Consider the following 16,583-nt stretch of genomic DNA (forward strand, 5'->3'; position numbering starts at 1 on the left):
AAATGGAGGCATTGAAAGAGTAAATAATAGGGTCATATTTGTATTTCATTGTCGACTGCAACCACATCTTTGCTAGGCTAACATCCCCACAGTTTACTGTTAGTTCATTATTAGTACTGGTCTTCTGACCCGTGTTATTTATGTCATCTACCCCATCACCCCAAGGAGAAAATAAAACCCTTGAAGGCAGGAACTTGCCAATCTGGCACACATAAATCAATGCCTGGCAGATATAAATCTTCGTCTAGCTCTGGCACATACATAGTACCCAAATTGTTTGATGAATGAATAAATGATGAATATCACGCTACCTGCTAAACATTAACTCTAGGCTAGCCCAGACAAAACATTCACAAAAGAAAGCAAAATATTTGATCAGCCCAGGTTCTATGCCTTCATAGTCCAACTGGATAACTGAGACCCCTCAGATAAGCCAGCTGGCCATTCTTGGTCAGAACAAGGAGTCCTATAGTAGATATTATCTGAAAAGTCAAGTCCTTTATTTCCAGGCTCCAGAGAAATTATTTTCCACTAATGCACTCTACTAAATTCTCTAAGTCAATCAAAGAACTTCCAAAACACTTACCTCCTCTGTCAGTTTAGTGTTGGATTTTTCTAATGCATCCACTTTTGCCTGAAGGTTGTTTACAGTAGCACTATCAACAGAAGAAAAAACATAATAGTCTCTTTTGAGAAACAGGGCAATATCCTGTACTTTCTTTTAAAATACTCATTATACTTTCATTGTTTACTGTCCATAATTCTTGACAGACTTGTAGGCTCTAAGACAGCTTACAAGGTAATGTGTCTTACCTGCTACATTCTTGGCACTGAAGTTTGCATTTAATAAGCATTTGTTGATGAAATAAAAGAGTTGATGCACTACACAGTAAACTTTGTTTACTTATATAATAATAATAATAATAGTAATAATAATAATGGGCTACATGAATTACGATGTGCTTGCCATACACCAAGCACTCTTCTAACTGATTTTACTTGCATTATTTCATTACTCCTTTCAACAACCCCATGTGCTAGGTATGGGGTTGTTATTATAGATAAAGAAATGGAGGCATTGAAAGAGTAGATAATAGGGTCATATTTGTATTTCACTGTCAACTGTAACCACATCCTTGCTAGGCTAACATCTCCACAGTTTACTGTCAGTTCATTATTAGTACTCAGTCCCCAGAGAAAATGTACTTAAATTGTTCTTGAGTTTTCTAGATGGAACCAAGACTATAATTTATATTGATACTGGTATAGTCACATTTTAGGTCTTACTTAAATTAAAATGATTATCTTTCATAAGAGAACTATAAATAAGGTAATTAATGGGTATATTAATTCTTCTGAATTATTCAACAGTTTTTAGACCATCAGTGCACTTGAGAATACCAATAAATTTTGGGTAGCTCTCCTCAGGAAAGAAGAGATTGTTTTATGATCTGGTCATGAAAAATACTTGGTGAGTACTTGGTAAATTAATGGTAGTGATGGTGGAAAAAGGGTAAATTAATACTATCAATCCAATGTATGAGAAATGCAAGGGGCCAACGAGATACAATTAAAGGTAGTAAAGTGATGAGTGCTTTACCCAAGACTTAGTCCTGAAATATGTGGCTGGATCTACCGAACCAAGAAGACCTCCAATTTCAACTGTCTATGTCACAAATTTAAGAGTTCTTAACTGAATATATTTACATAATCACTAAAGTTCTAATTACATACTAATTTTATATTGCTTTTCATTAAAGCTCACGGAACAGTTAAATGCCACATATCCAGTGCCTAGCTCAGTGCCTGGCAAGCAGTAATTCTATATATATTTGTTGAGTATGGTCTGAATTTATCCTAACTGCTCATCAGTTTACCTTTCCCTTCCCCCACACCAAAACCCCCAGTAAAGTAATAGCATTTATTCATTCTTTACTTCAGATGTCTGTTGAGTTCTTCTACATAGTTCTTCTGATCCAGAATTGCAGTAATCTGGCCATCTCTGAGGGAAAAAAAAAAAAATAGAAAAAAAGTAAATAACATTAGAAATACCAAGATGCCCCGCCCCCAATCTTTTCATAAAACATAGAAAGGAAATTATGGCACAGACACACTGAATCAGAAGACAGACCTTATGTATAATCCCCTTGGCATATCAACAAGAGACTTGGAGGCTTAAAATTGAAACCACCCCTGCACATTAATAAAGCTTTTGCTGTAGCTTATATATCTTAATAACTTAGGTTATAGGTATAATGTACAATCTATTAGAGGCATTTAAAGAATAAAAATTTTCTTCTCACGATTGATTTCTTTTAGCTTTGTTAGTATTATTTATCATAACAATTTTCCATTTGTCATAGGAATTGAATTAAGCTGATTTGGGTGAAATAATTATTGTTCTCAAAGGCTATATATTTATTTGCCTTTAAATGCTGTTTGGCTTCAAAGTGAATGGTATAAAAGGCTTTCACAAAGATCAGGTGTTTATTATTACATGAGTAAATTAAGTGTGGAAAAAGAAGGTTCACTTCTGGGACCAGCTAATCTAGAATAGGCAAAAGTTAAACAGACAGACTTTTCAACTGAAAGACAAAATTCAAGGCCACATACCTCTACGACTACTTAAAGGACAAGCAATATAATCTTAGCTCAATGCCTAAGGTTAAAAACTTCAGACTAATTATGCTTTCAACTACTAAATTTATAAAGGGGTAAAAGGTGAGTTTCTGATCGTTAATTTCCAAGTACCATATGAATATTTTTTAAACTTTTAATTTTGAAATTATTTTAGATTTACAGAAGTTGTAAAAGTAGTGCCCAGTTCCCATATACTCAGCTCCCCCTAATATTAGCATTTTACATAATCCCATGATGCACATGTAATAGTGCAAATTTTAAGCAAACTAACAATGCAATCCTTCTGGTCAAGAAAACCATGTTTCCAAACATTACTTTTAAGAGATGAAGCATTGGATTCCTTTTATAAAAATTTTTATTTTGTTTGCTCCTGAGCCACATAGTAGGAAAATCTACTTAACTAAAATCCCTTTTAGGGTTTAGCAGGCATAATTGTCAGATATTATTGACAAGATTCTATTAAAGCTATCTCATTAGAAATTCTTTCAGCATATCTGTTAAAGCAGTACTGTTGTAAACTTTAAATACTATCAAAGAACATTAAAGAAAAAAGAAAACTAATTTTCTTTGTACATACCCTTCACTACCTTTACTGCTGTTCCCATCCTTGAGATACATTGAAAAATCTATGACTCCAACCTACAGAGAGAATGTTCAGAATTCAATATAAAATTAGATACTTTTCCCAAGGCATAACACAATGTCTCTTTTTCGGCACTCAAAATAGTATTATGGTCATGACAATTACTAGAAATTTTTAATAAAAATTTAATGTTTTATTTTAATCAAGAATTGACGGGACTTCCCTGGTGGTGCAGTGGTTAAGAATCCGCCTGCTAACTCAGGGGACACGGGTTTGATCCCTGGTCCGGGAAGATCCCACGTGCCGTGGAGCAACTAAGCCTGTGTGTCACAACTTCTGAGCCTGTGCTCTAGAGCCTGTGAGCCACAACTACTGAGCCTGTGTGCTGCAACTACTGAAGCCCACGCGCCTAGAGCCCACGCTCCACAACAAGAGAAGCGACCGCAATGAGAAGCCTGTGCACTGCCCCTGCTCGCCACAGCTAGAGAAAGCCCGTGTGCAGCAATGAAGACCCAACGCAGCCAAAAAAAGAGAAGAAAAAAAAAAGTTGGAAAAGGTAACTTAAAAAAAAAAATGCTGCTCCTCAAAAAAAGAAAAAAGAATTGACAAGGGTTGTAAGTAAAGAACCAAGATTAAGTCAGTAGGACATGACTAAGAAAGTCAACTGAATACTTAATATAAATTAAGGTTTAACATTTCTTTCTCTCTTGCTTATTTAAAATATTCTGCTACTAAATCCCTGTGTATGTATTTTGGCTTATATGTGTGTGTACATACATTGGGTTGGCCAAAAAGTTTGTTTGGGTTTTTCCATAAGATGCTACAGCAAACATATATATATATGTTTGCCGCTGAACCACATAGCACACAGCACACACACACATATATATATATATATATATATATATTTTTTTTTTTTTTACCCTGTGCAAAATATTTTTAACGGGGATCACAGTTAAGACAAGAATTTGAAAAACATTCATTATGCATAAATAAGCCAAGCTGGACGGAAAAACAAACAGATTTTTTATATTCACATCAAAAATAAAGAAAATCCTATTTATGACTCATAGAAGTTCCCCTAATTTGGTTGGTATAATCTGATCAATCCAAATTCTGAGATAACAGAACTCAGAGTGACACACTAGGTAACCAAGTATCTTCCTCATACCTGAGAGTCCAAATCTTCTCCTTTCATACAGAAATTGGCATCAATGACATTCAGACCCACCAACAGACCAGCAATTATGGCTCCCTCTTCTTCCATCATGAGGGCATTGGGTTCATAGAATTCACTGTAAGAGAAATCCATGAAACACTCTACTGTAATAAAACCTCAAGAATCCAATGATGTAACCATGAGACAAGGAGAAAAGCACTTGCCTCGTGGTTAAATATGGTCATCTATAATAACAGCAAAAAAGTAAAAACAAGGATTACTTGGATAACTTTATTTTAGATAATAGGGACATGAACAGACTCTAGATAACAGACAGTCCAGCTGAAAGAAAAGTGATGAGAATGGTATTTTCACTGAAGTGAGTATTCATGCTTCTGCCATGTATCTGTATTTGCAACGCACCAGGGGATAATTTTTCAATCTTTCATGGATCTTAAAAAAACCGATTAGTTTGTTTTTTAAAAATTGCCTTTTTTCTGATCTGCTTTATTTTTATTTTTTAAATTTAATTTTATATATATTTAAAAATTTTTTATTTTATATTGGAGTACAGTTGACTTACAATGTTATGTTAGTTTCAGGTGTACAGCAAAGTGCTTTAGTAATACATACACTGTATTGTTGTATGCAATGGTAGTTCATTCACTTTCACTGCTGGACAGTATTCCATGGTAGGGATATACCACAATGGATTCATTCTATTTGCTGTTTCAGTTGTGCAGGCTACAGTGCTTTGCTGAACACTACTGCACATGGGTTTGGGTACATATACACATGCATTTCTGTTAGACATACCTAGGGTGTGAAAGTGCTGAGTCAAAGTGAGTGAAAATATGTATTAAAAAGTGTTCCGTCTAGTTCGTAAGACTGAATCCATTTTACTCTGGTGCTCTGCTGGATGAAGAGCTAATTCTTCAGACCCCAATTGAATCATATAATTTTGTAGCCGCCTACAGCTTGAACACTAGACCCTACACCACTTTAAGGCTTGATCCTTGGAAAGCTGAGCCTTCCCCTTGTGGAAGTAAATAAGCTCTCCTGAATGGTTACTGTTTCTCTTTCTCCTGATTTGTTTAATTTTCCTAGGCAAGAAAACAGCAATCAATGGCACACGCAGCTGCAGCAACATTAAAACAATGCTCCATGTTAGTATCTGCAGTGCAATTTTTGGTAAAAACTAGGCTCTTGAAAAATTCAGCCATGTCTTTAAATTCTCGATTACTTATTCTTCTTATAATATTTCTCAGAGGCAGTCTGCTATACTTGAATTCTTTTAGTAAATATTAATGACCTATAAAGTATACATAGAAAAGTACACAAATCATACAATACAGTGGAATGAGTTTTCACACAGGGAACACACCTATGTAACCAGCACTATATTAAAAATCAGCACATCATCAGAACCTCCAAAGGCACCTTGTGCTCCCTTCTACTCCCCATTTACTACCCCTACCCTGCCAATGGTAGCTCTTTCCTGACTTCTAGCATGAAGGATAAATTATGTACGTTTCTGAACTTTATATAAATGGAATAATGCAGAATGTATTTTTCATGTCTGGTTTCATTTGCCCAACATTACACTTGTGAGATTAATCCATATGGCTGTGTGTAGTTGCTATATGGTATTTCATTGTATGAGCATACCAGAATTTACCTACCCATTCTACTGTGAATAGATACTTGGGGTCTATTACAAACATTTGGGGCTGGTGCAATCATTGTAATAACTATGAACATTCTTGTTCATGTCTTTTGTTGGATATAACTATGCATTTTTTATTGGATACAATAACTAGAAGCGGAATCCTTGATCACAAGGAATGCTCATGATCAGCTTTAACAGAGGATGACAAACAGTTTTCTTAAATTTCTATACCAATTAACTCATCAGCAGGACATTAAAGTTACTTCACATCCTCACCAACACTTGGGATTATCTGTCTTTTTCATTTTACCCATTCTGGTGGTTGTGTGAGGTTATCACACTCTTGTTTTAACTTGAATTTACAACATGGCTAATGAAGTTAGGTATCTTTTAATATGTTTACTGGCCATTTCAATTTCTTCTTCTGTGAGAGGCTTGTTCAAGTCCTTTACCCAATTCTGTCTTTGCTCGTCTGCCTTTTTTCTTTTTGGACTGACGGAGTTCTTTATACACCATGAGTATGCATAATTTGTTGAATATATGTATTATGTACTGCAAATATCTCCTTTAGAGTTATGGGTTACCTCTCACTCTTAATCTCAAGAGTGACTTTTGATGGACAGAAGTTCTTCATTTTAATGTAACCAATTCATCCATTTTTTTCCTTTACAGGTAGAACTTTTTGTGTTTAAGAAATTTTTGAGGTTTATTGTTTTCTCATTCCCATTTGTACCTATGACCCAACTGGAAATTTTTTTGTGTGCTGTATTTGAATTTAATGTTACACGTCAACTTCCTGTCTTAGAGAGCCTGGGTATATGCTAAGGTGTCAAAAGCCTTTCCCGTTTTGTAAAGGTGTTAAATTTTGACCTGTCCTGCAAAGGACCATACATATGCCACAGAGACAGTGTGAACACACTTAATATAAAAGTATCTATTCTTGCGTATGTGTGTGTGTGTGATGTGGGAGAAGGTATTAGCTGAGCTACGTGAAATTGTCATGAATCAAATGTTTCTGACCCCCCAAAATGATAAATTTATATGCTTCAGCCTCATATGATATAGAACATGGGGAGAAAAAGAAGGAAGCTCAACGAGAAGATCTTCATACCTGAGAAGTTCCTTCTTATTGATCAGAGCTTTCATATACTCCGAAAGTTTCTTTTGCATCAATGCCAAACGAAGCCAGGCTCTTCCTCTGCCTACTGGTGTCCTACAAAAACACAGAAACCAACTAAAAGCAGCAGAGCTAGAGGCCACAGTGGGACAGGTCCACTTACTCCCGCTAACGGGCCCCCCCAGTATACGGTGCACAGGATGTGCTCCTCACAGCCTCTCCCACCACACTCCTGTGGGAGCACTTCCGTGTGGGCCAGTGGGAGCCAGGGGTGTGTTTGGGACAAATGCTCTCGTGAGGAATTAATTACCGAATGAGACCATGATTTGAAGACAAGACCTCTGGAAGGCCAAACTGAAAATGCTCCATCAGACTAGTTTTGGTAAATCCTCATCAATTTAGTGTGGATCATGTAAGGACCCGAATAACAATAATCAGGACACAGGCCACTTAGACCTCTACTTGATTACAATTGGACCAGTCTAATTTGGGAAGGTGATTACCACTCTTTTTCAAGTCCCAAGGCAGGTTCCGGGTGTCAGTTCCTGAGGCTCACTTGACAACCGTTTTAATCTTGGTTCTCATGAAACACATTGTTTGTCTTAAGTCCAACATGCCATTTCCCTAGATCTAACTTCTTGAGACTCACTAGCTGATACCCACAAGTGCTTTAAAAAAAAGAGAACATTTGGTATTTTAACATGAAGACAACCTTTCTTAGATTAATAATAATTATCCCTCACACTTCTCATTATTCTACAGTACCAGTTCTCTTGTAACATCACCTATTCATAACAGCATTTTGCATTTTGGACTGTTATGAAATAAATTATTATGATCACCGTTGTCTTTAGTCTCACTCCTAAAGGAGGTAGTTAAGAAGAATGTTCTCCCTGACACACAGAACTGAACCTTAAACTTACTTAAGTCCTGGAAGATCTTTAACACTTGCTGTTATCTCTGCAGCTTCTGGAACAAGCTTTTCTACCAGTTCTAGAGGCCCCCAGAAGGATTTATTTTGTCCAAGAAAAGTTTTCTTAGCTAAGGCAATAAAAACAAAGCAATATTTTAATATTTTTCACAACATAAACACACTCTCAACACACACATACCCTCTCCCATCTATTCAGTGTGCTTTTCCGGGAATTGATCCCAGATTATCAGACAGTTATAAAATTATTCATGCTTTCATAATAGATAACATTTCATAAAAATCAAAAATCCCCTACTTTCCAAGACTCGGTCCTTCCTCTTTCAGGAAGAATTTATGGACTAGCTGTATAATAACAATAAAATATCTTAACAATATCATGCTTAAAGCCGTGTGGTATTAGTGAAGAAAACAGTCCAGTGGAAAAGAATAGGTAATCCAAGAACAGGTTATCAAAGATTGGAGCGGGAGGAGGAAAAGAAGCCAAGGTGAACAAGACCAGGTCCTGTCCTCAAAAGCTCAGGGTTAAGTGGGAAGAGCATGGACGCAAGAGTCTGGAGATCTGAGCACTTGCTCTGCCCTCACTCACTGTGTGATCTTGGGCAAGTCACGTCCCATTCTAGATCTATATCCACCTGTGAAACACAACTGCCATCTTGAATTAGATACTTGTAACAGTGCTTCCAGCTCTAGCTTTCAAGAATCTGTATTTTTTAAGCGCTATACCTCCTTTAAGTCAACCATATCTCTGCACCCACATAGACTGCATTCCAGTGGATTAATATTAATTCAAGCCTCTTATTCTTTGGCTCCACCAGGAATGCTTCTCTTCTGGAGCATGTATTGCTAGGAAACAGGTGCGTGCACATGTGTATTCTGAGGCCGTGGTCTACCTTTCAAGCCGTGTTTCAGGCAGTGCTCCATCACCACAAAGAACTGCTGGAGAGGTGCGTAGTCAGAGTCCAGAGTTCTCCCTAGGTTCAGAGCAGATTCAATCAAGCCCTTGATACTCAGCTTGGCCATGTTCATCAGGTTCATGCGTTCGTTAGCCATGAGATAATTAGGATCTGCAGCCAAAGGAGAAAAGGATGAAGCCTGGTTACTGGAAATAGCGCATTAAAAAATTCCGTATAAGTTCACTGGGTTGACATTTGCATTGATGGCGCAAAAGCAAGAGCGGGTAAGACTGTTGGTGTCTTGGCAAGAATCAAGGCCTTGGCATCAAATTATACTATTAGTTGTTGTATTCTTCTCCACCATGTGCTTTGCTTTAAAAAAAAAAAAAAAGATGCCAGTGTCCCTTAGGAATATTCTTGGTGAAACAGTAAAAAATGTATTTATTTTATAAAATTTTGAGCCTTGAGTACGGTCTTTTACTATTCTCACCACCGCCTCTGCCACCAGCCTAACCTGGGTCCGTCACAACTCAGTACTGCACAGCCTTCACACTGTGCTGCTTCCACCCTTGCCCTGCCTCACCCATTCTCTACAGCTTGTGAAGCGCTCTAAAAAATAAAGCCAATGTAGAACAAAAGGATAAAGCGCTTAAACTTTGTTCCAAATACGCTATGTGCATTATTAGTATTTATACTAGTTAGCATTATTATTTAAACTAAGCATTACTCAATGAACTAAAAATAATTAACATTATTAGTATAATGAAGTATTAGAACTTAATCAACTCCCCGATTTTTTAAGACTTAACATAGAGCATGTGGCTCTCATCAACCAAATAAACTCCCTGAGGAAAGGGACTAAGTACCACATTTTACCTGACATCCTCCCAAAAGTTAAATATGTTAAATTTCTATACGAACTGAAAAAGGCCTAGAGATCTATGAAATATTTTACCTTTTTTAGAAGGACTAAAAGTAGTACTAATAAAAGCCATGCTCCCATAACAGAAACAAGCTACAGCACAAAGCAGAGATTATTTCATTCAAATTGTCCCAAGTAATTTTCTTCACACGGTGTTTTCATTGAGATATGCATTCACAGTTAAATGAAGCAGAATCAAATAGTCAAATTCTAAGCTCATCTTCTCCATTAAGTTTAAGGACTTGTAGGTTTACAGTGCCCACTATACAAATCTTGGTTTGTTGTAGTGTTCTCTGAGGTAATAATTTTAGAGGATACTTCATTAGGAAAGTCAGAATTGGTGTATGTTGCCACTAATTCTCTCTTGCACACCCACAAATGTTTTAGGGCCATGCCTCAAATCTGGCTCTCTCTGTTCATTGTAGGTCAACTTGTTAAGAATGGAATAAACTCACAGGGGACACTGAAATACACAAAAAACTACCCCCTGACAAACAGCCATGAAGAACAACTTTATCAGATATGAATTTCCAACATTATTATCAGCATTTATGTGCACTGTACCGTTTCCGACCTTCCATAATCCCTGGGAGAAAGGAATAGGGCAGGGGTGTGTGGGTATGCATGAATGTTTGTGGAGAGCTACTGGATTCTCCATTTAACATAAGAAAATGTGGCTGAAGTTGGATTAACTGGCGGTCCATAAGGCACCACTCCCTCTGCCTTAAGTCTGTTGGCCAATAATTCAGGGAGCTAATAACAAAATTAAGCAATGCTCCTAGTCAAAGTACATAATCTAATTCCAACCTAGTGAGAACTAGTCACGTGGGAGAGCTGGATTTGGAATATGTACAAAACACGATGCTTTGAGGCATTTTTCCAGAAGTGGTGGTACCGGCTCTTCTACACTGCCTCATCTCGTTCTTCTTGTAATCAGTAGCAGAAATGTTTAGGACATCTGGTCAGTGGCTGGGATGCATTAAACTACAGAAAGATGAACTAATGCCTAGGGAAATCAAATTCCTGATACCTTAGACTCCATTAGTATGGTGCTATAACCTATTTGAACTAACCTGCATCAAACATAAACCACCCACCCATTCTTTAGAAAATATTACTCTCAGCCTTGGCATTACTAATATTTTGGGTCAGATAATTCTTTTTGTGGGGGGCTGTTCTGTGAATTAAATTTAGCAGCAACCCATGCCTTTACCCACTAGATGTCAGTAGCACCCTCTAGTCATGACAACCCCAAATATCTCCAGATATTGCCATAAGTCCCCTGAAAGACATCTCCTACCTGTGGAGAACGACTACTCTAAACAAATGAAAGAAAGTCAAACAAAAATCAGGGGAATTTGACAACTAGACATAAGAGCTCAAAAGAATTTATTGCTCATTATTAATTGTTTAATTAATGTAAAAGTTCAATGATTATTTAATGCTTACTATTATCAAAGGAGTGCGGCATGGCCAAAAAAAAAAAAAAAAAGATTTTGTGGAACTAATGTATGCTGTTTGTTTGGCTGGGTTTTTTTGGGCGCACCATGCGGCTTGCGGGATGTTAGTTGCCTGCCCAGGGATTGACCCATGCCCCCTGCAGTGGAAGTGTGGAGTTCTAACCACTGGACCGCCAGGGAATTCCCTGTATGCTGTTAAAAAGGGCTGCAGTGACCAAAAGAGAGCATGGGGGGACTTCTGAGGGGCAGGTAAAGTTCTCCTTTTGATGGGGTGTTAGTTTTGTGAAATTGGTGAGTATGTGAAAATTCATTGAGCTGAGTACTTATGTGATCTTTTTTATATATTTTACACTTTTAACTATAAAAAGCTTAAAAAAGTTCTGTTTTATTATATAGACCAGAAAATTATTTTAAAGTGCATGACTTTTACAATGTTGTCAGTCATACTTTTTCTATGAGAAAAATAATTAAAATTGCAATTATTCACAATGCTAACATTTAACACTATCTTTCCAAAAGTGAACTTTTGTTCATTCATTCATTCATTCATTCATTCATTTTTTTCAATAAATATTGAACATCTACTTGGTGTTAGATACTGTATTTAATGCTGGGAATCCAGAGATAAAAGACCTAGTCCTCGACATCGAAGTGCTTACTATTTATCAAACTTGGGTTATACAGATGTCTGGAGAACAAAAAAGGGCAGCTTACAGAGAATACTTGAAACTTCAGGATAAACATTATCATCTTCAACAAAGATTAATTTTATTTCAGGACAAATAAATTAAAATGTTTTTATGTTAAGCCATATATATGCATTCTATGGAATCAAATGTAAATTTTATATATATTTTTAAGGCTAAGATAGTAGATATGAAAGTAATGTAGGATTTCAGGTAAGCTGTGAGTCCGATACAATTTCCTCTGCCATTGGATGTATTCTGAGGGAAAGTTTAAGAAGTATCCATTACCCATGGCTATTACTTAACATTGTACTGAGGGTGGCAGACCAATGCAATTAGAGAAGATAAAGAAATTGGAGACATATAAACTGTAAAAGTGTGGATCATATATTACTGCTCTCATACAATCTGATTTTACACCCAGAAAAAATCAAAGCAAAGTAAAATTTTTACAAAAACATAATAATTCACAGAGGTAGCAGAATACAAAATTAATACATAGAAATCACTAGGTGCCAAATACAGAGGATGAGGCTTTTGAGTTCAATCTTAAAGGACAAAGAGAAATTAGTCAGGCCAGGAAGGGTTAGGAGTAGAGCTGTGAAGGGAGTAGGATGGAAGGACAGCTTGGGTAAAGGAACAGAAATATGAAAGAACATGGCATACTAAGGAAAACCAAAAAAATGCCATAAGTTTATGATACATGTGAGTAAGGGTTGTGAGATGAGATAAGGGAAATAGGTAAGGGAGAGATTGCTAAGGACCTTGTTTAAGGAATATGGATTTTACCTTAAAGTCAGTAAAGATTTTGATCTGAGGCGTAATGTCACTGATTTGAATTTTAGGGAAGCCATTCTGGCAACCTTGTGGAAGATGGATCGAAAAGGAATAAAAACTCAAAGCTGGGGAGCAAGTAAGGGTTTACCGCAAAAGCTGAGGAGGAAAATTATAATACGGGATGGAATTGGAGCAGTGCGTGCTTATGGAGAAGACGGAGTTAGCTCTGAGAGATGTTCTAGGGGTAGAATGTTAGGATTTCAGGACTTGATCACCAGCTGGATTTTGGGAAGCAGGAGAGAGAACGGAGAGCAACTTCTGTGTTTCTAGTTTTGGTGATTATTTGATTGTTTCTACATTTGGACAGTGGTACAAATCACCTTGGTGGGAAACATAGCAGGAGCAGTGGACTAAAGAAACCATGTAGAAATGACTGTAGATATAATAAACTATATTGGTTTTCAAAGTCCTTTTAAGAGCGTATGCGTCTTCATTACACCTCTTCAAGGCTGCTAATTTCCATATGAGGAAATTCTAACAAACTTTAAGGAGTCATGTGGTTCATCTAGTCAATAGTGATGACAAAAATGGACCCAAAGTCACATAGCTAAGAGTGACAGTGAGTCCCACTGTTCCGCAAACCAATCATCTAACCAAGGCCCTATTTTATCTCCTTATAGTGCAGTGACTAAGGTTCATACCGAGAAATATTGAAATGTTTTATGAATAACTGAAGGAAAAGTAAGTTATCTTTAACATTACGTTAATATTAAGTATGTTACATCATACCCAATTCTTGGTAAAGTGGGAATAATTCATAGGTAGCACAACAGTTACTTTTATCTTAAATGTGAAACAAAACAGTTGTCCTACAGAAATTTCCCAGTGATACCTAAAAGCATTAATATGAGATTTAAAATGACCAACTAACAGAAAGATATTGAAAGGAAAGCTTACTTGATGTTCAGAATGACTGAAGACCAATGATTCCTAAATAAATCTACTTTGAACTTTTGCTGTAATAGTTCTTAGGGTATAAAATTAAGCATAAAATGAGTTGTCCGTGATAGTGAAAGAATCACTGAAAGTACTAAAAAGATCTTTAATAAAACACCATTTAAGTAGTCTGATGACACTTATTTGTACAAAATAATTATGAACTTTTACTCAATCCTCATTTAAAAATAATCAATAAAGTCTTAGGACCCTTAGATTATCTATATATGTATCTATATCTGTATTTATCTATTCTCCTTAATGTCATTTCAGATATCGTATAAGCTTCTACTCAAGAATAATAAAGAGGAAATTCACTTAAATAATATTTTCTCTGGGTTGAAATCTGTTAAAGGAGTTCATCAAGAAAATTTAACCACTAATTTATTTATCCTGAGTGCTACCTTTCCTTAGTAATAGCATAATCAAAGATATACTTTGCTAAAATTAAGCCTTATCATCAGAAAGATTATATCCACCCACTACTCAATCTGTTTGATATAAATCATCTGTGCTAATTAGCTTATTATATGATGCCAGGCAAGGAATCTTACTTCTTTGGGGCCTCAATTTCCTCATCTGTAAACGTACTCGTTCAGTAATTTTTTTTTTTTATAAAGACATCACACACCCGCACCAATCATAATGACTAATTGCAGCACTAATTCTCAAGCAGGGGGCACATTAATATGCCTGGAATGGGGTGAAACAACATGGTTTGGAAAACCCCACCAACGACTCTGATACCAAATGAACTAGATCCTTGCCACTCCAAGTGTGGTCCTGGAACATCAACATTGGCATCACCTGGAAGCTTTTAGAAATGGGAACACTTGGGCTCCAACGGTACTACTGAATCAGATTCTGGACAGAACCTAAAGCAATTTGTATGGGCATTAAGGTTTGTGAAGCACTGACCTAGCTCTTCGAGCTCTAGCATGTCATAATTCCATGATTTCACAGATGGCTTCCTCAAGGCCAACCAATAAATACATTTATCAGTAGAAAGCCCCCAGGAGAAAGGAATAATAAAGATCACAGCAGAAATCAACAGCAAATAACACTATTGAGAGAAACCAGTGAAACCCAAAGTTGGCTCTCTGAAAAGATCAACAACATTGACAAATATTTAGCTATACTGACGAATACAAAAAGAGAGAAGACTCAAATTACTAAAATCAGAAATGAAGAGGAGACATTACTATTGACCTTACAGAAACAAAAAGGATTATAAGGGAATACTATGGGCAACTGTATGCCAACGTATTAGGCAACCTAGATGAAACAATTTCAAAGGACAATTTCTAAGAAAGATAAACTACCAAAACTGACTCAAGAAGAAATAGAAAATCTGAACAGAACTATAATAAGTAAAGATATTAAATTCATAATAAAAAACACACCCCATAAAGAGGCCGAACCAGATGGCTTCACTACTGAAGTTTACCAAACATTTAAAGAATTACTACCAGTTCTTCACAATTCCAAAAAACAGAGGAAGAGGAAACACTTCCCAACACATTCTATGAGACCAACATTACTTGAGACCAAAATCAGACAAAGACATCATAAGAAAATGACAGATCAGTATCTCTTATTAATATAGATGCAAAGCCCTCAACAAAATACTTGCAAACCAACTCCAGCAACATACAAAAAGGATTATACAATATGACCAAATGGTTTCTTAGATGACACCAAAAGCAAAAACAACAGAAAAAATAAACTGGACTTCACTAAAATTAAAAATATTTGCACTTCAAAGGACACCATTAAGGAAAAGAAAAGACAGCCCATAGAATGGGAGGAAAAAATGTAAATCAGATCCTGTATCCAGAATATGTAGAGAACTCTTATAATTCAACAATGAAACACAAATACAGTAAGTCCCCTACATATGAACCTTCAAGTTGAGAACTTTCAAAGATGCAAACGTGCGTTCCCATGTCCAATCATGTAAGTTAGCTCAGACGTCTGTAAGATTACTGTACTGTAAGATTAAAAATGTTTTCCTTATTTTTTGTGTTTGTTTTTTTATGTATTAATGTGTGAAAAGTATTATAAACCTATTACAGTACAGTACTATATATCTGATTGTGTTAGTTGGATACCTAGGCTAATTTTGTTGGACTTAATGAACAAACTGGACTTACAAGCGTGCTCTCAGAACGGAACTCGTTTGTAGGTAGGGGACTTACTATAACCCAGTAAAAAAGAATGAGCAAAGGATTTCAATAGACATTTCTCCAAAGAAATACAAATGGTGGGACTTCCCTGGTGGCACAGTGGTTAAGAATCTGCCTGCCCATGCAGGGTACACAGGTTCAAGCCCTGGTCCAGGAAGATCCCACATGCCGCGGAGCAGCTAAGCCCGTGCGCCACAACTACTGAGCCTATGCTCTAGAGCCTGCAGGCCACAACTACTGAGCCCGCGCACCACAACTACTGCAGCCCGCACACCACAACTACTGCAGCCCGCACGCCTAGAGCCCGTGCACCACAACGTAGAGCAGCCCCCGCTCGCTGCAACTAGAGAAAGCCTGAGAGAAGCAACGAAGACCCAACGCAGCCAAAAATATAAATTAAAAAAATATATATTGATAATTATTGAAGTTGGGTGATGGAAACGTTAGGGTTTCTTATGCTACTCTCTCTACTTTATGTACTTGAAAAATTCCATAATTAAAAATAAAAAAGAGGTTCTGCTTTCTCTTGCTTCAGGACAAGGTTTAACTGCTAGCCTCCAA

The 16,583-nt window shown here is 36.7% G+C and overlaps 1 protein-coding gene across 11 annotated transcripts in view; it reads right to left on the reverse strand.

Moving 5' to 3' along the window:
- Positions 1-16,583, reverse strand: part of RUFY3 (RUN and FYVE domain containing 3) — a 90,029-nt gene that overhangs the window by 27,457 nt on the left and 45,989 nt on the right. For all 11 annotated transcript variants that reach the window (XR_005019918.1, XM_036852168.1, XM_036852166.1 and 8 more), the window contains 7 exons: positions 8,993-9,166; positions 8,092-8,209; positions 7,163-7,264; positions 4,395-4,518; positions 3,218-3,279; positions 1,937-2,002; positions 587-656 (listed from right to left, as the gene is read on the reverse strand). Coding sequence is in view for 10 of the 11 variants with exons in the window: in XM_036852168.1 (XP_036708063.1) it covers positions 587-656; positions 1,937-2,002; positions 3,218-3,279; positions 4,395-4,518; positions 7,163-7,264; positions 8,092-8,209; positions 8,993-9,166 (716 nt within the window). In the remaining variant the exon portion in view is untranslated. The remainder of the gene's footprint in view (positions 1-586; positions 657-1,936; positions 2,003-3,217; positions 3,280-4,394; positions 4,519-7,162; positions 7,265-8,091; positions 8,210-8,992; positions 9,167-16,583) is intronic.

The sequence above is a fragment of the Balaenoptera musculus genome, chromosome 5 (genome assembly GCF_009873245.2).
Source record: "Balaenoptera musculus isolate JJ_BM4_2016_0621 chromosome 5, mBalMus1.pri.v3, whole genome shotgun sequence".
In the NCBI taxonomy this organism is placed as follows: Eukaryota; Metazoa; Chordata; class Mammalia; order Artiodactyla; family Balaenopteridae; genus Balaenoptera; species Balaenoptera musculus.